This window comes from Coregonus lavaretus (genome assembly GCF_964263955.1).
Source record: "Coregonus lavaretus genome assembly, chromosome: 23".
Taxonomy (NCBI): domain Eukaryota; kingdom Metazoa; phylum Chordata; class Actinopteri; order Salmoniformes; family Salmonidae; genus Coregonus; species Coregonus lavaretus.
The window spans coordinates 3,289,915-3,315,928 of NC_140010.1; the positions used below are offsets into that span (position 1 = coordinate 3,289,915).

Sequence of the window (26,014 nt, forward strand, 5' to 3'; positions counted from 1 at the left end):
AAAGGGATTAGCTGAGCAGACAGCGGCAACTAGCTTAATGACATGGCAGAATAGAATAGCTTTAGATATGCTTTTGGCTGAGCGGGGCGAGTTTGTGTTCTGTTTGGATCTATGTGCTGTACTTTCATCCCCAAACAATACAGCACCGGACGGGTCCGTGACCAAAGCGCTTCAGGGACTCACCACGCTGGCGAACGAACTGGCTGAGAACTCTCGTATTGATAGCTCCATAAACGGTTGGTTTGATAACATATTTGGTAAATGGAAAACTATTGTTGTAACTATTCTGGGTGAAGTTATAGCTTCTATGGGTATACTTGTTCTTTGTGGATGTTGTCTTATTCCCTGTGTCTGAGGGTTGGTGAGAAAAGGAGATGGAGAAGGTGGTTTCCCAACAGATGGTGAGATACGGCCCAATCCCGGACTCCGACCTAAGGAATGAAGGATATGACCTACCAGGCTTGGTGGAGGACGACGACGATCCAGTTTGAGACTGGATGTTTTCCTAGAACTATAAATCTCTAGTTTAAAAGTTATTGTAATGATCTTTTGTGTATTAAAGTCTCGTTTTAAGTATGATGTACTAGTTACCATTGCTAAAAAGTAACGTTACGCTTTTAATCATGGGGTAACCCTGATGAACCTGTAATGTTTTTATATGCAAACCAACTTATATACTTCAATGAGTGTGATTCATTTCTATAACAACATATATTTTGTATGTGTGTAATATTTAGTCAAAGGGTGGAATTGATAGATTAATTATTAATGACTAATTATTACACCCTGAAACTGTGTATAATGTGTTAGAAATGTGTGAGTGTAGGACCAGTAAAGGCTATGGCATTGAGCCACTATTTAGCAATGTGAGTAAGAGTTAGGCCAGACAACAAAGACAACTGAGAAACTAAGATAAAGAGGCCTCCCAATTTAGGGAGGGGAGAAACTGTTATGAAAACATGGTGCAGAATATTGTGAGAACGGCAATAACTGAGTAATGCAGGGAGTAGGGTATGTGTGTGTGTGTGTATGTGTATGTGTGTATGCATGTGTGTATATGTGTCAGTGTAGCTGTAGGTGGGTGTGGTGGTGGAATCAGGCGCAGGACGCACAAAGTAAGTCCAAAAGACTTTAGTTGTTTGGCAACAAAACACAGCACGAAAACAAATGCCCTGAGGCGAGAAACTCCGCACACAGGCGAAATAAAGCGGGCGCACAAAATACGTGCGACAAAATACTCCAAAAACACAGAATGGAGAGCAGCTCAACCGAGCAAACTGTACATACAAAAGCTAAGCGCACGACAGTAAAACAATCACACACAACACTAGACAAACACAACGAGAACTTATAGGACACTAATTACACTAAACGATAACAGGTGTAACAACAATCAGACAAAAGCAAACGAACATAGAAACATGCAACGGTGGCAGCTACTATTCCGGAGACGACGAACGCCGAAGCCTGCCCGAGCAAGGAAGAGAGGCAGCCTCGGCCGAAACCGTGACAGTACCCCCTCCTTGACGCGCGGCTCCAGACGTGCGCCGACTCTGGCCTCGGGGACGACCAGGAGGACGCGGAGCAGGGTGCGTCGGGTGCCCACGATGGAATTCCGTCAGGAGAGACGGGTCCAAAATGTCTCTCCTCGGCACCCAGCACCGTTCCTCCGGGCCGTACCCCTCCCACTCCACTAGATATTGGAGACCCCCCATCCGACGTCTCGAATCCAAGATGGACCGCACGGAGTACGCCGGTGCCCCCTCGATGTCCAATGGGGGCGGAGGAGTCTCCCTGATCTCATTTTCTTGGAGTGGGCCAGCTACCACCGGCCTGAGAAGAGACACATGGAACGAGGGGTTAATACTTTTATACTCAACAGGTAGTTGTAATTTGTAACACACCTCATTCAGCCTTCTCAGGACTTTAAATGGCCCTACAAACCGCCGACCCAGTTTCCGACAGGGCAGGCGGAGGGGCAGGTTTCTGGTAGAGAGCCAGACTCGATCACCAGGTGCGTACACCGGTCCCTCACTGCGGTGGAGATCGGCGCTCGCCTTATAACGACGGAGGGCCCGCTGCAGGTGGACGTGTGCAGCGTTCCATGTCTCCTCCGAGCGCCGCGCCCACTCATCCACCGCAGGAGCCTCGATCTGGCTCTGCTGCCAAGGTGCCAGAACCGGCTGGTAACCTAACACACATTGGAAAGGGGTTAGGTTAGTGGAGGAATGGCGTAGGGAATTCTGGGCCATTTCGGCCCAGGGAACGTACCTTGCCCACTCCTCCGGCCGGTCCTGGCAGTATGTTCTAAGAAACCTACCCACATCCTGGTTCACGCGTTCCACCTGCCCATTACTCTCCGGGTGGTAACCCGAGGTGAGGCTCACCGAGACCCCCAACCGCTCTATAAAAGCTCTCCAGACTCTGGAGGTAAATTGGGGACCTCGATCATGCACAATATCCTCGGGTACCCCGTAGTGCTGGAACACATGGGTGAATAGTGCTTCGGCGGTTTGCAGGGCAGTAGGAAGGCCCGGCATAGGGAGCAAACGACAGGCCTTAGAAAACCGGTCCACAACGACCAGTATAGTGGTATTCCCCTGTGAAGGAGGAAGGTCAGTGAGGAAATCCACCGAGAGGTGAGACCATGGTCGTTGTGGAACGGGCAGGGGTAGTAACTTACCCCTAGGCAGATGTCTAGGCGCCTTACACTGGGCGCACACCGAGCAGGAGGAAACATAAACCCTCACATCCCTCGCCAACGTGGGCCACCAGTACTTGGCACTAAGACAGTGCACTGTCCGGCCGATACCAGGGTGTCCAGAGGAGGGTGACGTGTGAGCCCAATAGATCAATCGATCCCGAACCTCGAGCGGAACGTACTTCCGACCCTCCGGGCATTGAGGTGGACTAGGGTCGGTGCGTAACGCCCGCTCGAGTTCAGCATCGACCTCCCACACTACCGGTGCCACCAGACACGACTCCGGCAGTATGGGAGTGGGCTCCACGGACCTCTCCTCCGTGTCATACCGCCGAGACAGTGCGTCTGCCTTACCGTTCTGTGACTCAGGAATGTACGTGATCTTAAATGTGAACCGGGTCAAAAACATATTCCACCTCGCCTGGCGAGGGTTCAGCCTCCTCGCTGCCCGGATGTACTCCAGGTTACGGTGGTCCGTCAAAATGAGGAAAGGGTGTTGAGCCCCCTCAAGCCAGTGCCTCCACACCTTTAGGGCCTGTACCACGGCTAACAGCTCCCTGTCCCCCACGTCATAGTTTCGCTCCGCCGGACTGAGCTTCTTGGAATAAAAAGCACAGGGGCGGAGTTTAGGTGGCGCGCCGGACCGTTGCGACAGCACGGCTCCTATACCGGCCTCTGACGCGTCCACCTCTACCTGAAATGGCAAAGAGGGATCCGGATGCGCCAGCACCGGAGCCGAGGTAAACAGGTCCTTCAGCCTCCCAAACGCCCTGTCCGCCTCGGCTGACCACTGCAGACGCACCGGACCCCCCTTCAAAAGAGACGTTATGGGAGCTGCCACCTGTCCAAAACCCCGGATAAACCTCCGGTAATAATTCGCAAACCCCAAAAACTGCTGCACCTCCTTCACAGTGGTTGGCGTTTGCCAATTATGCACGGCTGACACCCGGTCTACCTCCATCTTCACCCCTGACGCAGACAACTGATAACCCAAAAAGGAGACCGACTCCTGGAAGAACAGACACTTCTCTGCCTTGACATACAGGTCGTGCTCCAACAGTCTCCGCAACACTCGGCGCACCAGGGCCACATGCTCGACTCGGGTAGGCGAGTACACGAGAATGTCATCGATGTACACGACCACCCCCTGCCCCTGCATGTCCCTGAAGATCTCATCCACGAAGGATTGGAAAACTGAAGGAGCGTTCATCAACCCGTATGGCATGACAAGATACTCGTAATGGCCCGAGGTGGTACTAAAGGCTGTCTTCCATTCATCGCCCCCCCTAATGCGCACCAAGTTGTACGCGCTCCTGAGATCTAATTTAGTGAAGAAACGCGCCCCGTGCAATGACTCCGTCATGGTCGCAATCAGCGGGAGTGGATAACTGTACTTCACCGTGATCTGATTGAGACCACGGTAATCAATGCACGGGCGTAATCCTCCATCCTTTTTCTTCACAAAAAAGAAACTCGAGGACGCAGGGGAAGTGGAGGACCGTATGTATCCTTGTCTCAGAGATTCGTCTATGTACGTCTCCATAGCTCTCTTCTCCTCCTGAGACAGAGGATACACATGGCTCCGTGGGAGCGCAGCTCCTGCCTGGATGTCTATCGCACAATCTCCCTGCCTATGGGGAGGCAACTGCGTCGCCCTCGACTTACTGAACACAATAGCCAAATCCCCATACTCAGGGGGAACGTGCAATGCGGGCACCTGGTTTGGACTCTCCACCGAGGTAGCCCCTACGGAAACACCTAAACATCGACCCACACACTGGGCAGACCACTCCATCAGAGCCCTCTCCTGCCACGAAATAGATGGGTTATGGGTACTCAACCAGGGCATGCCCAGCACCACCGGATACGCAGGCGAGTCGATCAGAAATAGCTGGATCATCTCCTGATGACCCCCCTGCGCACACATCCTAAGTGGCGCAGTGACCTCCCTGATCAAGCCCGCACCCAACGGACGGCTATCTAGGGCATGAACGGGGAAGGGAACGTCAACAGGGAGAAGGGGAATCCCTAAGGCTAAGCAAAACTTCTTATCAACAAAATTCCCAGCCGCGCCTGAATCTACCAGCGCCTTATGCTGGGAATGAGGTGCTACCTGTGGAAAACGCACAGGTATACAGAAATGTGCAACAGAGAGCTCTGGGTGAGTGGGGCGCCTACTCACCTGGAAGGACTCCCCAGTGCGGGACCTGTCGTCCTCTCCCCTAGGAGGCCATCCCCAGCACCTAGCCGCGGTGTGTCCTCCCCGACCACAGTTGGTGCAGGAGATGGACCCCCTCGTAAGCCGACCCCTCCTCTCTCTAGCGCCAGCGCCCCCGAGCTCCATGGGGCACGGCTCGGAGGCGCTGGAGGGTGAAATGGACGGACCCCCCTCGGGACGTCCGCGGGTAGCTAGCAGGGTATCCAGCCTGATGGACATGTCGACCAACTGGTCGAACGAGAGGCTGGTGTCCCTACAGGCCAGCTCCCTACGGACGTCCTCGCGTAGACTACATCGGTAGTGATCGATGAGAGCCCGCTCATTCCACCCTGCATCCGCCGCTAGAGTACGGAATTCCAAGGCAAACTCCTGGGCACTCCTCTTCCCCTGCCGGAGGCAGACCAGACGCTCCCCCGCCGCTTTCCCCTCCGGGGGATGGTCAAACACGGTGATGGTGTTCGCGTCGATTCTCCTCCACTCTGCGTTGGCCCATTCCAACGCCTTCCCGGAAAGGCAGGAGATCAGGGCGGACACAGGTGTAACAACAATCAGACAAAAGCAAACGAACATAGAAACATGCAACGGTGGCAGCTAGTATTCCGGAGACGACGAATGCCGAAGCCTGCCCGAGCAAGGAAGAGAGGCAGCCTCGGCCGAAACCGTGACAATATGTGTGTGTGTGTGTGAACTGATGGTCAGTAGAGCAGTTTTAGAGTGGAAAACTACAGCCCGCCTACAGAGGGGAGGGATTTTTTTGTATGACGTATGAGTATAAAAGATGGACTCTGAAATTGTGATGGCAGAATTCTCAATGAATAAATATCTCAGACTATGCAGACCGGGACTCTGGCCGTTACTTAAATCCCAAAAGACTTACAACCTTTTGGGAGACGCACAGAGAAACTGAAATAGTTTGTTAAATAATTCACATAACAGTTTTGTTCCAGCCACACTAGTTTAATTACGTGTTTGTGTAGGGCTAGAGCAAAAGCCTGCTCAGCCAGTATTTCTACAAGAGGGTTCCTTGTCATATTGTAGGGCAACACCCGAAGGGACTCTTATCTACTGTATACTATAATCTCCTCTGTTTTCTTAGGAATTCAGCATTCTCTGTGCTGTCTTAGGAATTCAGCATTCTCTGTGCTGTCTTAGGAATTCAGCATTCTCTGTGTTGTCTTAGGAATTCAGCATTCTCTGTGCTGTCTTAGGAATTCAGCATTCTCTGTGCTGTCTTAGGAATTCACCATTCTCTGTGTTGTCTTGCCAACCCCCATTGTCTCAACTCTGAGAAGCAGAGGTTACATCATATAGGTCTGATATCTGATTGGTGGTTAACTTTACAGTAATACTATTGGTCAACAACTCAGATGCTTATAAAAGGGTCTAAGATTCATTTTTCTTTTCTTATTTGTTCCTGACCTGCTGTGGTGAGATACTCACTCTCTCTCTCTCTCTTTCTCTCTCTCTTTCTTTCTTTCTCTCTCTTTCACTCTCTCTCTCTTTCTCTCTCTTCCTCTCACTTTCTCTTTCTCTTTCTCTTTCTCTCTCTCTCTCTCTCTCTCTCTCTCTCTCTCTGACCATGCTTAGAATAATGCCTTGTAATGCTTGTTAATGCTTTATAACGTACGTTTTATGCCTTGTATGTGAATCCATTCATTTTACAAAGTAATTAAATACATATATCATCGAGTTTGTTTTCCAGTGATTGCACGTTGGCCAATAGAACCGATGGTAATTGCTGTACCATAGTGCCTTGTTAGGATTCGTAGGCGAGTGAGTAAATCGCCATTACCATCGGTTCTATTGGCCAACGTGCAATCACTGGAAAACAAACTCGATGATCTACGATCGAGACTATCCTACCAACGGCACATTAAAAACTGTAATATCTTATGTTTCACTGAGTCGTGGCTGAAGGACGACATGGATAATATAGAGCTGGCTGGGTTTTCTGTGCATCGGCAGGACAGAGCAGCTACATCTGGTCAGACGAGGGGCGGGGGTGTGTGTCTATTTGTCAATAACAGCTGGTGCCCGATGTCTAATATTAACGAAGTCTTGAGGTATTGCTCGCCTGAGGTAGAGTACCTCATGATAAGCTGTAGAGCACACTATCTACCAAGAGTGTTTTCATCTATATTATTCGTAGCCGTCTATTTACCACCACAAACCGATGTTGGCACTAAGACCACACTCAACGAGCTGTATAAGGCCATAAGCAAACAAGAAAACGCTCATCCAGAAGCGGGGACTTTAATGCAGGCAAACTTACATCCGTTTTACCTCATTTCTACCAGCATGTCACATGTGCAACCAGAGGGAAAAAAAACTCTAGACCACCTTTACTCCACACACAGAGACGCATACAAAGCTCTCCCTCGCCATCTATTTGGCAAATCTGACCATAATTCTATCCTCCTGATTCCTGCTTACAAGCAAAAACTAAAGCAGGAAGCACCAGTGACTCGTTCAATATGGAAGTGGTCAGATGAAGCGGATGCTACGTTACAGGACTGTTTTTCTAGTACAGACTGGAATATGTTCCCGGATTCATCCAATGGCATTGAGGAGTATACCACCTCAATCACCGGCTTCATCAATATGTGCATCGATGATGTGGATTACAGGCAACATCAGCACCGAGCTAAAGGCTAGAGCTTCCGCTTTCAAGGAGCGGGACACTAATCTGGATGCTTCTAAGAAATCCCGCTATGCCCTCAGACAAACCATCAAACAGAAAAAGCGTCAATACAGGACTAAGATTGACTACTACACCGGCTCTGATGCTCGTCGGATGTGGTAGGGCTTGCAAACTATTACGGACTACAAAGGGAAGCACAGCCGCAAGCTGCCCAGTGATGCGAGCCTACCAGACGAGCTAAATGCCTTCTATGCTCGCTTCGAGGCAAGCAACACTGAAGCATGCATGAGAGCCCCAGCTGTTCCGGATGACTGTGTGATCACGCTCTCCGTAGCTGATGTGAGTAAGACCTTTAAACAGGTCAACATTCACAAGGCCGCGGGGACAGACGGATTACCAGGGCGTGTACTCAGAGCATGCGCAGACCAACTGGCAAGTGTCTTCAATGACATTTTCAACCCCTCCCTGACCGAGTCTGTAATACCCACGTTTCAAGCAGACCACCATAGTCCCTGTGTCCAAGGAAGTGAAGGTAACCTGCCTAAATGAATACCGCCCCGTAGCACTCGGTAGACATGAAGTGCTTTGAAATGCTGGTCATGGCTCACGTCAACAACATCATACCAGAAACCCTAGACCCACTCCAATTCGCATACTGCCCCACAGATGACGCAAACTCAATCACACTCCACACTGCCCTTTCCCACCTGGACAAAAGGAACACCTATGTGAGAATGCTGTTCATTGACTACAGCTCAGCGTTCAACACCATAGTGCCCACAAAGCTCATCACTAAGCTAAGGACCCTGGGACTAAACACCTCCCTCTGCAACTGGATCCTGGACTTCCTGACGGGCCGCCCCCAGGTGGTAAGGGTAGGTAACAACTAGGGGTGTAACGATTCATTTTAACAACGATTCGATTTGTATCACGATTCGTGGTTGTCGATACGATTCAAGGACGATATTGGTTCATTTAGAACGATACGATCCGAAACGATTCAGTGACTTGAAATCGATTCAGTAACCTTTTAGCCAAAAATTCAACCAGTGTGACTGAAATAAATACCTGGATACTGGACAGTGCAGGTGAAGTTTCCTAGATTCCTGTTTCTTGTAAGGACCGCAATGGTGGCTTGATAATTTCTCGCTCGTCGCCTTCTCCTCTGTCGTCCGCCATGCTATGTTTTGTTGTCTTGGTGCCTTTGCGCTGCTGCTGGCGCGATGACGTCACGGATAGGCAGACTGAATCGAGTAATGTTTAAAGCCTTTATCATTAAAAGTGCTAAGAAAAAACATCCATATAAACAGGGGTGCACATACCTTTTTCAGTGAGTTACTCAGGTGAGTACCAGCAGATGGTGTCTGGTACTCACCCCATATGTAGCGTGGTCTTAATAAGTACAGTCTTCCTCACTGTCCTCTTCAGTGTCGCCCCCCACTGTCCTCTGCTTCAGCTTCCTGCATGGTAGATGAAGATGCTGCAGATACACCTCCCTGTCCTTGGTTGAGCCTCCGATTAGCTGTCTCCATCCACAGATCAACAGCAAGCTTTGGGTCAAATGTCTCTGTGGTCTGCTTTGACAGGTGAATGTGCATCAGGGCTGAGAGACGAGCATGTGACAGACAAGATCTGTACTTGGTTTTTATTATGTTGAGATGTGAGAATCCCCTCTCACAAGCTGCACTGCTTAAAGGCAGTGTAAGAGACAGCTTAACCACATTGTTGATGTTGGAATAAGCATCTGGGTTACTTATACTTACTATTTGGACCAAGTCATACACAGAAGAGGCTCCCAGGCGTTTTCCTGCCTGCTTTAAGCACATCCATTCTGTCACAGTGGTATCTTTGTCAAGTTGCAAGGTGGCCTCATATTTCTTGAGAATGCTGCAAACTGTTGTGTTTCCAAAACTGTGGAGGTCTTGCATTTCCTGAGGCCATGTTGAAGGATCAAATACTAAGAAATGATCACATGACTTGAGGGAGTCATATCTGATTTCAAACTCTTCAATTAACCCCCTGAGTAAGTGTGTCTTGTCTCTGTCAGCATCAGCATTGGAAACAGTGTGTGCCCTGTGGCTTTCACCATCAAGCAGAAGTGTGAACTGTCCAATGGCCACCATGAGTTCATCCTTACATTCTCCAATGGTCAGCTTTTCCTTCTGAAACCTAATGGATGTGGTCTTCAAAATGTTGCAAATGTCAAGCATGTTTGACAGAAAGCACTGAAAACGCTCTGTGCAGATATGCTGCAAGTCACTTATCACTCGTAACCAGTTGCATTTTAATGGCTGGCAATAGTCTTGATATTTTTAACAGTGTTTCATGCCTCCATGTAGACCATCTGGTATTATGAAACTTACCCAGTTCCACAAAGGAGATCCCATTTTCTTCACATAGCTTTATTCAGTGCAGCAGTTTTTTTTGCTCCACCTTTTTGTAAATAAAACTGCAGCAGCTTGACCACAGAGCGATGAAATGTCTCACAGTAAGGAACGTTGCGATCAGCTGATTTCGCGCAATTCTCCAGTGTGTGTGCGGTGCACAGAATGTGCACAAGGGAGTCTCCACCCGCAGCATGTTGCCGGAGTTTTGGCACAACGCCGTTGTAGATACCTACGTTGACAGCAGCCCCGTCTGTGCACACAGCGACCAACTTTGTTTTCCAGTCATCCAAGCCTGTGTCCTGGAAAAGTCTCACAAGTCCGTCTGTTATGGCCTGTGCGGTTCGGTCAGCACCCAATTCAATCAGTCCAATAAAGTCCGAAGTAAACTCTCCGTTGCTGGACACAGACACAATGTAAACTATTTCCTGCTCAGTTTTTGTGATGTCCTCAGATCCATCAAAAAGCAGCCCCCAAAATTCAGCAGACTGCAACTTGGCTCGTAACTCCCCGCTGATGGTGTGAGCGATGCTCTGCATGATCCGTGTGCCCCCTTCACGTGAATGATATGCACCTCCGACATTTACTCCTAGCCGCTTCAGTAAAGGAACATCCTCAGAATAGGAAGACATGGGACGTGCGTGTTTAGCTTTATGGAAAGAGAAAAATATTAAACAGAGCTTGCCGCTGTTCTTCATTCAGCTTGTCTCGCCATCTGGCAAGTGGGCGACTGGACATTTATTCTCGGCTAGCTTTTAGCAATGGCTTGCGCCACATTCGTGTGCTCCTTGCTCTTTTCATGTTTGTCAAATAAAGGATGGTTGAAATTCTTTGAGCCTTTATAAAATGCACCTGTTTTGTCTGCTAGATGTGGATTTGAGCGGCAAATCTTGCACCACATTTCAGTGCGCTCATCGTTAGCTTCAAGCCACTGCACATCTTGGAGCCACTTTTCCGAAAAAAGTATTTTCTTCGGCTCTGGCTCCAGTTGGCGTTTCTTTGTAGGTGGCGAAACGCCAAAGAAGCTGCTTAATGTCTGTTGCTTTTTGGACATCCCTGACAGTAGTTGACAAGCAACATGTCATGTGTAAGGTTAGATGAGAAGATCGGTCAAGTACGCAAAGGCGCGTAGTAACACAAGTGGCATTACGCATTCCTGATTTTTGTCGCACTTGCGTATCTGCGTACCAGTTATGTGCACCCCTGCATATAAAGTCTGACGTGCTTAAATCCAATGGGTTATTTCCTAGTATCGATACAATCGATTTATTACATTTTAAAACGATGTTAGATCGATATATGTTGTCCAAAAGGCCAACTCGCCGAGCACAGATCGATGTAGTTGGATCATAGGAATATAAATCGATACATCGATGTAGTAGATGGATCGTTACACCCCTAGTAACAACATATCTGCCACGCTGATCCTCAACACTGGGGCCCCTCAGGGATGCGTGTTTAGTCCCCTCCTGTACTCCCTGTTCACCCACGATTGCATGGCCAAACACGACTCCAACACCATCATTAAGTTTGCTGATGACACAACAGTGGTAGTACGCCTGATCACCGACAACGATGAGACAGCCTATAGGGAGGAGGTCAGAGACCTGGCAGTGTGGTGCCTGGAGAACAACCTCTCCCTCAATGTGAGCAAGACAAAGGAGATGATCGTGGACTACAGGAAAAGAAGGGCTGAACAGGCCCCCGTTAACATCGACGGGGCTGTAGTGGAGCGGGTCGAGAGTTTCAAGTTCCTTGGTGTCCACATCACCAACGAACTATCATGGTCCAAACACACCAAGACAGTCGTGAAGAGGGCACGACAAAGCCTATTCCCCCTCAGGAGACTGAAAATATTTGGCATAGGTCCCCAGATCCTCAAAAACTTCTACAGCTGCACCATCGAGAGCATCCTGACCGGTTGCATCACCGCCTGGTATGGCAACTGCTCAGCATCCGACCGTAAGGCGCTACAGAGGGTAGTGCGTACGGCCTAATACATCACTGGGGCCAAGCTTCCTGCCATCCAGGACCTATACACTAGGCGGTGTCAGAGGAAGGCCCAAAACATTGTCAAAGACTCCAGTCACCCAAGTCATAGACTGTTCTCTCTGCTACCGCGCGGCAAGCGGTACCGGAGCGCCAAGTCTAGGTCCAAAAGGCTCCTTAACAGCTTCTACCCCAAGCTATAAGACTGCTGAACAATTAATCAAATGGCCACCCGGACTATTTACATTGACCCCGCCCTCTTATGTTTTTACACTGCTGCTACTCGATGTTTATTATCTATGCATAGTCACTTTACCCCTACCTACATGTACAAATTACTTCGACTAACCTGTACAACCTTAGCCTTATTACGAGTCACATGTTATGTATATATAATATACTGAATATTCACAATCAAATATTACTGCCCACTACAATATCGATTCAGTAATTTCAAATGAATACAGGTTTCTCAAAAACAAATGGTTAGTAACTAAAGTATACTTTGAGAAATAGTACCCTAATCACAACTAGGCTGTTATGACCATGGAAATGGAATCTATAGAACGGACCTCCCCATTCAAGTCAATGATCGCATAACGGGTGGACTGGCAGCCATTGTACTCATGAGTCCAATTGCCAGAGTTAGAGGTTCCAAGCCCTTTCTATAGATTCTGTTTCTGTGGTTCTGACTCTATATCTGTGAGAAGGATACTGCTCGGTCTTCTGCCGACGGTTGACGTTCGCCATGTTGGACATGATCTTCTCCAGACTGGCGACCCACTGCTTAGCCTCCTCCTCAGAGCTGGCCATCAGGTCCACATTCTTTCTTCTGCCCTTAAAGATAATGGAGGGGCAAATGCAACTGTGATGTAAATGTGATCATGTAAATGCAATGCTGTACCTAATCTCAGAAACCCAGCACTATAATCTTGTGTAAATGTGTCAGATGATCCATTAGGTTCTGGGGTTTACTCTTAGTAAAGATATTAACGAGACAAGAGAACTCTCCACCCCCCTAAACAGAAACTCTCAGCCAAAGCATGGCCAAATGTCCCCTCCCCTTCTTACAGTCGAAAGATGCTAACACCTGCGAAATCGTGATTTGTCCAAATGATTAGTGACTAAACAAATCTGCGCACCGGAACAAAGTTCCTCGTTAGTCGTCGCATCCCACAGTCTGTTGACAGACGCTTCGATATCACCCTATGTTACGTGCGTCTGTCCACGAGAGATTATGCTGTACCTAATCTCTGTCTGACCTCCAACCACTGCCATCTCTGCTTGAACTCCAACCACTGCCATCTCTGTAATACTGTACCACGAAATAAAGCCTGACTGAAATTCCATTGAATATACTGCAAATTGAGTTGTTAAAAAATATTTAAAAGAACCTTGAAGATTATGGAGAAACATCTCCCCTCCACCGGCTCCTCTGTGTTCTTCCTCAGACCATCCGATTGACGGCCAGCACGCACCGCCGAGATGTCCTCAATGGAGACTGTAGAAGAGAGGAGGGGAGGGGAGGGGAGAGGAGGGGAGAGGAGGGGAGGAGAGGGGAGAGGAGAGGAGGGGAGGAGAGGGGAGGGGAGAGGAGGGGAGGGGAGGGGAGGGGAGGGGAGGGGAGGGGAGGGGAGAGGAGGGGAGGAGAGGGGAGGGGAGGGGAGAGGAGAGGAGAGGAGGGGAGGGGAGGGGAGAGGAGGAGAGGAGAGGAGAGGAGAGGAGAGGAGAGGAGAGGAGAGGAGAGGAGAGGAGAGGAGAGGAGAGGAGAGGAGGGGAGGGGAGGGGAGGTTATTGTCTACAACAGGATCACTCAGACTATATTGTTTATTTTTTATTTTTTTTATTTTATTTTTTTCACCTTTATTTAACCAGGTAAACCAGTTGAGAACAAGTTCTCATTTACAACTGCGACCTGGCCAAGATAAAGCAAAGCAGTGCGATAAAAACAACAACACAGAGTTACATATGGGGTAAAACAAAACAAAGTCAAAAATACAACAGAAATACATATATATACAGTGTGTGCAAATTTAGCAAGTTATGGAGGTAAGGCAATAAAATAGGCTATAGTGCAAAATAATTACAATTAGTATTAACACTGGAATGATAGATGTGCAAGAGATGATGTGCAAATAGAGATACTGGGGTACAAATGAGCAAAATAAATAACAATATAGGGATGAGGTAGTTGGGCGGGCTAATTTCAGATGGGCTGTGTACAGGTGCAGTGATCGGTAAGGTGCTCTGACAACTGATGCTTGAATACCAAAGAACCAGTGTTGAATACCAAAGCACCAGTGTTGAATACCAAAGAACCAGTGTTGAATACCAAAGAACCAGTGTTGAATACCAAAGCACCAGTGTTGAATACCAAAGAACCAGTGTTGAATACCAAAGCACCAGTGTTGAATACCAAAGAACCAGTGTTGAATACCAAAGCACCAGTGTTGAATACCAAAGCACCAGTGTTGAATACCAAAGCACCAGTGTTGAATACCAAAGCACCAGTGTTGAATACCAAAGCACCAGTGTTGAATACCAAAGCACCAGTGTTGAATACCAAAGCACCAGTGTTGAATACCAAAGCACCAGTGTTGAATACCAAAGAACCAGTGTTGAATACCAAAGCACCAGTGTTGAATACCAAAGCACCAGTGTTGAATACCAAAGAACCAGTGTTGAATACCAAAGAACCAGTGTTGAATTCCAAAGAACCAGTGTTGAATACCAAAGAACCAGTGTTGAATATCAAAGCCCGACTCCTCACCCTCAATAAGTCCAGGCAGCGCATAACCCCCCCCCCCCCCCCCCATCAAATCAAGTTGTATTTGTCACATGCGCCGAATACAACAGGTGTACACTTTACCGTGAAATTGCCCCAACGCATTGATTACAAGATCCTCCTTCTGACCTACAAAGCCTTTCACCACCTTACCCCCCCCCCCCCACCACAGCAGGCCACCTTGTCATCCCCAGGTCCAAGCTCCAGCGCTTCGGTGACAGGACTTTCTCCAGGGTTGCTCCTAGGCTCTGGAACTCCCTCCCTCATCTTTCAGTCCAGGGGGTGGAGAGGAGTGTCTTTGCTGTATTGCTTTGCGTGTCTGTGTGTGACACTCCTCGCTCCACCGTACTGAGCACCACTTAACATAAACCCTTACCCTACCTCTTACCCTAAACCGGGTTTGTATCCTAACCCCAATCCCGCCCCTTACCCTAAACCGGGTTTGTATCCTAATCCCAACCCTACCCTCCCCATACACTGATACATCACACGCTTTCCCTTTCTTGAGCCACCCCTCTCTTTATTCATTTTTTTTTTTTAACTTTGGGTCCTTGAAAAGCACTCTATAAATCCCATGTATTATTATTATTAAAGCACAAACAGAGAAAAATAATGATAAACAAGAGATAATTTGGATAAACAGGAAACCACATACAGTGGGGAAAACAAGTATTTAGTCAGCCACCAATTGTGCAAGTTCTCCCACTTAAAAAGATGAGAGAGGCCTGTAATTTTCATCATAGGTACACGTCAACTATGACAGACAAAATGAGAAAAAGAAATCCAGAAAATCACATTGTAGGATTTTTAATGAATATATTTGCAAATTATGGTGGAAAATAAGTATTTGGTCAATAACAAAAGTTTCTCAATACTTTGTTATATACCCTTTGTTGGCAATGACACAGGTCAAACGTTTTCTGTAAGTCTTCACAAGGTTTTCACACACTGTTGCTGGTATTTTGGCCCATTCCTCCATGCAGATCTCCTCTAGAGCAGTGATGTTTTGGGGCTGTCGCCGGGCAACATGGACTTTCAACTCCCTCCAAAGATTTTCTATGGGGTTGAGATCTGGAGACTGGCTAGGCCACTCCAGGACCTTGAAATGCTTCTTACGAAGCCACTCCTTCGTTGCCCGGGCGGTGTGTTTGGGATCATTGTCATGCTGAAAGACCCAGCCACGTTTCATCTTCAATGCCCTTGCTGATGGAAGGAGGTTTTCACTCAAAATCTCACGATACATGGCCCCATTCATTCTTTCCTTTACACGGATCAGTCGTCCTGGTCCCTTTGCAGAAAAACAGCCCCAAAGCATGATGTTTCCACCCCCATACTTCACAGTAGGTATGGTGTTCTTTGGATGCAACTCAGCATTCTTTGTCCTCCAAACACGACGAGTTGAGTTTTTACCAAAAAGTTCTATTTTGGTTTCATCTGACCATATGACATTCTCCCAATCCTCTTCTGGATCATCCAAATGCACTCTAGCAAACTTCAGACGGGCCTGGACATGTACTGGCTTAAGCAGGGGGACACGTCTGGCACTGCAGGATTTGAGTCCCTGGCGGGGTAGTGTGTTACTGATGGTAGGCTTTGTTACTTTGTTCCCAGCTCTCTGCAGGTCATTCACTAGGTCCCCCGTGTGGTTCTGGGATTTTTGCTCACCGTTCTTGTGATCATTTTGACCCCACGGAGTGAGATCTTGCGTGGAGCCCCAGATCAAGGGAGATTATCAGTGGTCTTGTATGTCTTCCATTTCCTAATAATTGCTCCCACAGTTGATTTCTTCAAACCAAGCTGCTTACCTATTGCAGATTCAGTCTTCCCAGCCTGGTGCAAGTCTACAATTTTGTTTCTGGTGTCCTTTGACAGCTCTTTGGTCTTGGCCATAGTGGAGTTTGGAGTGTGACTGTTTGAGGTTGTGGACAGGTGTCTTTTATACTGATAACAAGTTCAAACAGGTGCCATTAATACAGGTAACGAGTGGAGGACAGAGGAGCCTCTTAAAGAAGAAGTTACAGGTCTGTGAGAGCCAGAAATCTTGCTTGTTTGTAGGTGACCAAATACTTATTTTCCACCATAATTTGCAAATAAATTCATAAAAAATCCTACAATGTGATTTTCTGGATTTTTTCCCCTCAATATGTCTGTCATAGTTGACGTGTACCTATGATGAAAATTACAGGCCTCTCTCATCTTTGTAAGTGGGAGAACTTGCACAATCGGTGGCTGACTAAATACTTTTTTTCCCCACTGTAGGAAACGTGCAAAAGACAGTTAAGGTTTGGCGTTCCCTAGAACCAGGAACTAGATTATTCCAGTCCTGCATAAATGACTACTACTCGGGGATGTTTTTTTGTGTACTTTGGATACTAAATTGGCTGAGGCTTTTGTTCAGTTAGTCTTCTGTGCATGTTCTGCATTCAAGTGAACTTTGCTTTGTGTCATAAAATATAATAGACTATAAATACTCAAAAATCAGCTCTGGAAATTTCCACTCAAGATGACAGAATTGACAAAAACAAAAACAACACCTAATTTCAAATGTATATAAAAGATCAAATAAAATAAATAAAATAAAATAAAGACTCACTTAAAGACCCATACATGTATGGAAAAAAATATTTAGACCCTTGAAACCCCTTGTTAAAAACTACGAACAAAATGCTCAGCTGAAACCCATTCCTTCAAATTCTTTCTTTAACTCCTTTTTGTGAAAAAAAAACAGCTTATCCAATGAAAGCACTAATTTCTCTCTGACTCAGAGACCTGTCAGGGCTAAGAGAGATTAAGAAAGCCATAAACTCCTATCACCATGGTTATTATCAAACTCTCTCTCTGTGTTGACACACTTTTATGGTCTGTGAACCTAAAGATTTAACCCATAAAAAGGTGACATCATGAAGCTGAATGAAATATCAAATCATGTCAAGTACATACATACAGTGAGGAGAAAAAGTATTTGATACACTGCCGATTTTGCAGGTTTTCCTACTTACAAAGCATGTAGAGGTCTGTAATGTTTATCATAGGTACACTTCAACTGTGAGAGACGGAATCTAAAACAAAAATCCAGAAAATCACATTGTATGATTTTTAAGTTATTAATTTGCATTTTATTGCATGGCATAAGTATTTGATACATCAGAAAAGCAGAACTTAATATTTGGTACAGAAACCTTTGTTTGCAATTACAGAGATCATACGTTTCCTGTAGGTCTTGACCAGGTTTGCACACACTGCAGCAGGGATTTTGGCCCACTCTTCCATACAGACCTTCTCCAGATCCTTCAGGTTTCGGGGCTGTCGCTCGGCAATACGGACTTTCAGCTCCCTCCAAAGATATTCTATTGGGTTCAGGTCTGGAGACTGGCTAGGCCACTCCAGGACCTTGAGATGCTTCTTACGGAGCCACTCCTTAGTTGCCCTGGCTGTGTGTTTTGGGTCGTTGTCATGCTGGAATACCTAGCCACGACCCATCTTCAATGCTCTTACTGAGGGAAGGAGGTTGTTGGCCAAGATCTTGCGACACATGGCCCCATCCATCCTCCCCTCAATACGGTGTAGTCGTCCTGTCCCCTTTGCAAAAAAGCATCCCCAAAGAATGATGTTTCCACCTCCATGCTTCACGGTTGGGATGGTGTTCTTGGGGTTGTATTCATCCTTCTTCTTCCTCCAAACACGGCGAGTGGAGTTTAGACCAAAAAGCTCTATTTTGGTCTCATCAGACCACATGACCTTCTCCCATTCCTCCTCTGGATCATCCAGATGGTCACTGGCAAACTTCAGACGGGCCTGGACATGCACTGGCTTGAGCAGGGGGACCTTGCGTGCGCTGCAGGATTTTAATCCATGACGGCGTAGTGTGTTACTAATGGTTTTCTTTGAGACTGTGGTCCCAGCTCTCTTCAGGTCATTGACCAGGTCCTGCCGTGTAGTTCTGGGCTGATCCCTCACCTTCCTCATGATCATTGATGCCCCACGAGGTGAGATCTTGCATGGAGCCCCAGACCGAGGGTGATTGACCGTCATCTTGAACTTCTTCCATTTTCTAATAATTGCGCCAACAGTTGTTGCCTTCTCACCAAGCTGCTTGCCTATTGTCTTGTAGCCCATCCCAGCCTTGTGCAGGGCTACAATTTTATCCCTGATGTCCTTACACAGCTCTCTGGTCTTGGCCATTGTGGAGAGGTTGGAGTCTGTTTGATTGAGTGTGGGGACAGGTGTCTTTTATACAGGTAACGAGTTCAAACAGGTGCAGTTAATACAGGTAATGAGTGGAGAACAGGAGGGCTTCTTAAAGAAAAACTAACAGGTCTGTGAGAGCCGGAATTCTTACTGGTTGGTAGGTGATCAAATACTTATGTCATGCAATAAAATGCAAATTAATTACTTAAAAATCATACAATGTGATTTTCTGGATTTTTGTTTTAGATTCCGTCTCTCACAGTTGAAGTGTACCTATGATAAAAATTACAGACCTCTACATGCTTTGTAAGTAGGAAAACCTGCAAAATCAGTGTATCAAATACTTGTTCTCCCCACTGTATATGTATTTAATTATACCAGCCTAAATAAAAGAAATAAAAAACTATCCACCTTTTCCATTTATCTATATTAATGTCAGATTAGATACCTGTACAGATTGCAGTGATTACCATAACAGAAAAAGATAATAGTTATTTTAAGATTTTTATCTGAGAGACCTACTGAGTTTAAAGGTATTTATTTGACATCTCCCCAAACCACCAACGGCTATTCTATCTATTCAATCTCCCTACCACGCCCACAATTAACAAGATGTATGCCAAGCCCATATCCTGGCCAGGCCAGTCTTCCTACTCTGACTATACCCTGGCCTGGGGGGGCAAAGCTTTGGAGTTAGAGGATACTGGTGCCTTTGGAGTTAGAGGATACTGGTGCCTTTGGAGTTAGAGGATACTGGTGCCTTTGGAGTTAGAGGATACTGGTGCCTTTGGAGTTAGAGGATACTGGTGCTTTTGGAGTTAGAGGATACTGGTGCTTTTGGAGTTAGAGGATACTGGTGCCTTTGGAGTTAGAGGATACTGGTGCTTTTGGAGTTAGAGGATACTGGTGTCTTTGGAGTTAGAGGGTACTGGTGCCTTTGGAGTTAGAGGATACTGGTGCTTTTGGAGTTAGAGGATACTGGTGCCTTTGGAGTTAGAGGATACTGGTGCCTTTGGAGTTAGAGGATACTGGTGCCTTTGGAGTTAGAGGATACTGGTGCCTTTGGAGTTAGAGGATACTGGTGCTTTTGGAGTTAGAGGATACTGGTGCCTTTGGAGTTAGAGGATACTGGTGCTTTTGGAGTTAGAGGATACTGGTGCTTTTGGAGTTAGAGGATACTGGTGCCTTTGGAGTTAGAGGATACTGGTGCCTTTGGAGTTAGAGGATACTGGTGCCTTTGGAGTTAGAGGATACTGGTGCTTTTGGAGTTAGAGGATACTGGTGCCTTTGGAGTTAGAGGATACTGGTGCTTTTGGAGTTAGAGGATACTGGTGCTTTTGGAGTTAGAGGATACTGGTGCCTTTGGAGTTAGAGGATACTGGTGCCTTTGGAGTTAGAGGATACTGGTGCTTTTGGAGTTAGAGGATACTGGTGCCTTTGGAGTTAGAGGATACTGGTACTTTTGGAGTTAGAGGATACTGGTGCCTTTGGAGTTAGAGGATACTGGTGCTTTTGGAGTTAGAGGATACTGGTGCCTTTGGAGTTAGAGGATACTGGTGCCTTTGGAGTTAGAGGATACTGGTGCCTTTGGAGTTAGAGGATACTGGTACTTTTGGAGTTAGAGGATACTGGTGCCTTTGGAGTTAGAGGATACTGGTGCTTTTGGAGTTAGAGGATACTGGTGCCTTTGGAGTTAGAGGATACTGGTGCCTTTGGAGTTAGAGGATACTGGTGCTGGTGCTGAATTCTAAAACATTCCCTACCCTAACCCTAGGCACTCCTGTAGATCTGAGAGGACTAGATAGGTTTCACCTTAAGGTAATTGCAGGGCCTGTGTGTGGAATGGGCTTGGTCAATCCCCCAGCTCTACTGATACAGTAACTCAGTCGTAGATGAGGCCATTTACAAATAGATAGACTTCCTGCGAACTACCTGAGAACTACCTCAGCCTCAGGGTTCAGCAAGATAAGGACCTACCTGGCTGCCACAGGTGTGGCACTACATCACCGGTGCACCGACTAATTGACCATCTCTGCCTCTAGCCGTAGTACGACTCCCATTTTCACAAGCAGGGGTGGATTTGGAAAAAATCTGTGTTCCCCCTGAGATTAGGTGTTACAGGGATGTAGCTCAGTTGATAGAGCATGGCGTTTGCAACGCCAGGGTTGTGGGTTCGATTCCCACGGGGGGCCAGTATAAAAAAATATGTATTCACTAACTGTAAGTCGCTCTGGATAAGAGCGTCTGCTAAATGACTAAAATGTAAAAAATGTAATTAACCTCCTAAATACACCCCTATCTCCCACTGGACACCATAGAAGAAGAGTGAAAACAGAACAGAGAGCCAACAAACTCCTATCCACCACACCCCAACACTAGAGAGACAGACGGTCGGGTGGGGTGGATGGGCATACACGCGTGGATGGATTGCACCATGGTGGTTTGCACAGACAGCACTCACAGGTCTGGGTGGACTTGAAGATCTTCTTGGACTCGTGCCACATGGTCTGGCAGTCCTCCTGTAGCTTGTAGAAGCGGGTCTTTTTCCAGGAGGAAGATTTCACCTTCAGAAGGTCTCCACCCACCAGCAAGAACTGGAGGTCTGCATCCCCCTCCATACCTGAGGATGGGAGAGACAGAGGCTCAGGAGGATAGTAGCTACTTTATAGGCAATAAAGGCAGGTTATTATTTTTAAAGGAGGAAGTGGTGATTCGCATCTCCCTCAGGATGGATAGATATAAAATACAGACTATCAAGACAATAAAGCGATACTGTAAGAGGGAGACTTAGCTGGATCAATAAACAATGAATAAATATATAATGTAGCCTATAAGGGACAGATCTAAATTTACTGGGGGAGAGGGTTGGTCCAAAATAAGGAAGGGTTGTCAAACTTATTTTTTTTGTTTTGGGGAGGGTTGGGTGGTTTTTATTGGGAACAGGGGAGGGTTTGGTGGGTTTTATTGGCCACATGGGAGGGTTGAGTGGTTTTTATTGGCCACAGGGGAGGGTTGGGTGGTTTTCATTGGCCACAGGGAAGGGTAGTGTGGTTTATTATTGGGCACAGGGGAGGGTTGAGTGGTTTTTATTGGGAACAGGGGAGGGTTGAGGGGTTTTTATTGGGAACAGGGGAGGGTTGGGTGGCTTTTATTGGGCACAGGGGAGGGTTGGGTGGTTTTTATTGGGAACAGGTGAGGGTTGGTTGGTTTTATTGGCCACAGGGGAGGGTTGGGTGGTTTTTATTGGGAACAGGGGAGGGTTGGGTGGTTTTTATTGGGAACAGGTGAGGGTTGGGTGGTTTTTATTGGGAACAGGGGAGGGTTGGGTGGCTTTTATTGGGAACAGGGGAGGGTTGGTGGTTTTTATTGGGAACAGGGGAGGGTTGGGTGGCTTTTATTGGGCACAGGGGAGGGTTGGGTGGTTTTTATTGGGAACAGGTGAGGGTTGGATGGTTTTTATTGGCCACAGGGGAGGGTTGGGTGGTTTTTATTGGGAACAGGGGAGGGTTGGGTGGTTTTTATTGGGAACAGGTGAGGGTTGGGTGGTTTTTATTGGCCACAGGGGAGGGTTGGGTGGCTTTTATTGGGCACAGGGGAGGGTTGGGTGGTTTTTATTGGGAACAGGTGAGGGTTGGATGGTTTTTATTGGCCACAGGGGAGGGTTGGGTGGTTTTTATTGGCCACAGGGGAGGGTTGGGTGGCTTTTATTGGGAACAGGTGAGGGTTGGGTGGTTTTTATTGGGAACAGGGGAGGGTTGGGTGGCTTTTATTGGGAACAGGGGAGGGTTGGGTGGCTTTTATTGGGAACAGGTGAGGGTTGGGTGGTTTTTATTGGGAACAGGGGAGGGTTGGGTGGCTTTTATTGGGAACAGGTGAGGGTTGGGTGGTTTTTATTGGGAACAGGGGAGGGTTGGGTGGCTTTTATTGGGAACAGGGGAGGGTTGGGTGGCTTTTATTGGGAACAGGTTAGGGTTGGGTGGTTTTTATTGGGAACAGGGGAGGGTTGGGTGGCTTTTATTGAGAACAGGGAGGGTTGGGTGGCTTTTATTGGGAACAGGGGAGGGTTGGGTGGCTTTTATTGGGAACAGGGGAGGGTTGGGTGGCTTTTATTGGGAACAGGGGAGGGTTGGGTGGTTTTTATTGGGAACAGGGGAGGGTTGGGTGGCTTTTATTGGGAACAGGGGAGGGTTGGGTGGCTTTTATTGGGAACAGGGGAGGGTTGGGTGGCTTTTATTGGGAACAGGGGAGGGTTGGGTGGCTTTTATTGGGAACAGGGGAGGGTTGGGTGGTTTTTATTGGGAACAGGGGAGGGTTGGGTGGTTTTTATTGGGAACAGGGGAGGGTTGGGTGGTTTTTATTGGGAACAGGGGAGGGTTGGGTGGTTTTTATTGGCCACAGGGGAGGGTTGGGTGGCTTTTATTGGGATCAGGGGAGGGTTGGGTGGTTTTTATTGGGAACAGGGGAGGGTTGGGTGGTTTTTATTGGGAACAGGGGAGGGTTGGGTGGTTTTTATTGGGAACAGGGGAGGGTTGGGTGGTTTTTATTGGGAACAGGGGAGGGTTGGGTGGTTTTTATTGGGAACAGGGGAGGGTTGGGTGGTTTTTATTGGGAACAGGTGAGGGTTGGGTGGTTTTTATTGGGAACAGGGGAGGGTTGGGTGGCTTTTATTGGGAACAGGGGAGGGTTGGGTGGTTTTTATTGGGAACAGGGGAGGGTTGGGTGGTTTTTATTGGGAACAGGGGAGGGTTGGGTGGCTTTTATTGGGAACAGGGGAGGGTTGGGTGGTTTTTATTGGGAACAGGGGAGGGTTGGGTGGTTTTTATTGGCCACAGGGGAGGGTTGGGTGGTTTTTATTGGCCACAGGGGAGGGTTGGGTGGCTTTTATTGGGAACAGGGGAGGGTTGGGTGGTTTTTATTGGGAACAGGGGAGGGTTGGGTGGTTTTTATTGTGAACAGGGGAGGGTTGGGTGGTTTTTATTGGGAACAGGGGAGGGTTGGGTGGTTTTTATTGGGAACAGGGGAGGGTTGGGTGGTTTTTATTGGGAACAGGGGAGGGTTGGGTGGTTTTTATTGGGAACAGGGGAGGGTTGGGTGGTTTTTATTGGGAACAGGTGAGGGTTGGGTGGTTTTTATTGGGAACAGGGGAGGGTTGGGTGGTTTTTATTGGGAACAGGGGAGGGTTGGGTGGTTTTTATTGGGAACAGGGGAGGGTTGGGTGGTTTACATTCAGTCTACTGCTCGTATTTTCCCCATAAACAATAGTTTGACTTACTTTTGATATTACTCTAATAAAGTTTAGAAACGTTTGTGAAGGTTTGGTAGGGTGTGGCTATTATTAAGCTTTAGCTACTGCAGGCCTGTGATATGAAGGCAGTGCACCCCGGCGCTCCAATTGACCCCGACAGTTGAACTTGAGGTGAGGACGTCTGTTTCAGGCCTACCAGAGTTACTCCTATAATCTAACAATATAATGCTTATCTTTATACAACAGATTCTGATCGAAAATGTCTGAATTAGCCTCCTTCTGTACGTCCATATCCGTACAGCAGATGCAGTAGCCAACTGACATGAAGAAATGCATGTTGGTGTCGTAGCATGCCACTCTCTATCTCTCTGGGGTTAGGCCTAAGCTTCTGTTTCTTTATATGTGACTTGTTTCAGGAAACTAGGCATATGTCGCACGTCATTACTTCACAGGAGAGGCATTTGAAAGTAAACATTTATTTTTGATCAAAATTCATTTTTTTGGCAGAAATGCCTTCTGGAACATTTGAACTTTCATGTGCATTAATAACAAATGTGTACGCCATCTGTAAATAGGAATACAATTGTTAAATTACGAGCCTAGTTGGTTGAGTTAACTGCACCTCAGATTGCAGCCCAAATAAATGCTTCACAGAGTTCAAGTAATAGACACATCACAACATCAACTGTTCAGAGGAGACTGCGTGAATCAGGCCTTCATGGTCGAATTGCTGCAAAGAAACCACTACTAAAGGACACCAATAATAAGAAGAGACTTGCTTGGGCCAAGAAACACGAGCAACGGACATTAGACCGGTGGAAATCTGTCCTTTGGTCTCATGAGTCCAAATTTGAGATTTTTGGTTCCAACCGCCGTATCTGTGTGAGACGCAGAGAAGGTGAACGGATGATCTCCGCATGTGTGGTTCTCACCGTGAAGCATGGAGGAGGAGGTGTGATGGTGTGGAGGTGCTTTGCTGGTGACACTGCCTGTGATTTATTTAGAACTCAAGCCACACTTAACCAGCATGGCTACCACAGCATTCTGCAGCGATACACCATCCCATCTGGTTTGCGCTTAGTGGGACTATCATTTGTTTTTCAACAGGACAATGACCCAAAACACACCTCCAGACTGTGTAAGGGCTATTTGACCAAGAAGGAGAGTGATGGAGTGCTGCATCAGATGACCTGGCCTCCACATTCACCCGACCTCAACCATCTGGCTACCATAAAGGCCTGATTGGTGGAGTTCTGCAGAGACGGTTGTCCTTCTGGAAGGTTATCCCATCTCCACAGAGGAACTCTGGAGCTCTGTCATAGTGACCATCGGGTTCTTGGTCACCACCCTGACCAAGGCCCTTCTCCCCTGATTACTCAGTTTAGCTGGGCGGCCAGCTCTAGGAAGAGTCTTGGTGGCTCCAAACTTCTTCCATTTTAGATTGATGGAGGCCACTGTGTTCTTGGGGACCTTCAATGCTGCATATCCAATTAATTGAATTCACCAAAGGTGGACTCCAATCAAGTTGTAGAAACATCTCAAGGATGATCAATGGAAACAGGATGCACCTGAGCTCAATCTCGAGTCTCATAGCAAAGGGTCTGAATACTTATGTAAAGAAGGTATTTCTGTTATTTATTTGTAACACTTTTGCAAACATTTCTACAAAACTGTTTTCGCTTTGTCACAATGGGGTATTGTGTGTAGATTGATGAGGAATTTTTTTTTTCATCCATTTTTTAATAAGGCTGTAAATAAGGCTGAAAAATGGAAGGGGTCTGAATACTTTCCAAATGCACTGTAAGTCCCCGACTTTATTGTGCAATCTTGGTCACTTTTAAAAATATTTGTGTACAGTCGTGG

The 26,014-nt window shown here is 47.2% G+C and overlaps 1 protein-coding gene across 2 annotated transcripts in view; it reads right to left on the reverse strand.

The window, feature by feature from the left end:
* The window catches only part of LOC311099030 (1-phosphatidylinositol 4,5-bisphosphate phosphodiesterase delta-1-like), a 59,897-nt gene that overhangs the window by 26,887 nt on the left and 6,996 nt on the right, over window positions 1-26,014 (reverse strand). For both annotated transcript variants that reach the window (XM_084139630.1, XM_084139629.1), the window contains exons 2-4: window positions 21,368-21,526; window positions 13,328-13,434; window positions 12,649-12,770 (exon numbers count right to left, since the gene is read on the reverse strand). In XM_084139630.1, the coding sequence (XP_083995756.1) occupies window positions 12,649-12,770; window positions 13,328-13,434; window positions 21,368-21,524 (386 nt within the window). In that variant the 5' untranslated portion in view covers window positions 21,525-21,526. The remainder of the gene's footprint in view (window positions 1-12,648; window positions 12,771-13,327; window positions 13,435-21,367; window positions 21,527-26,014) is intronic.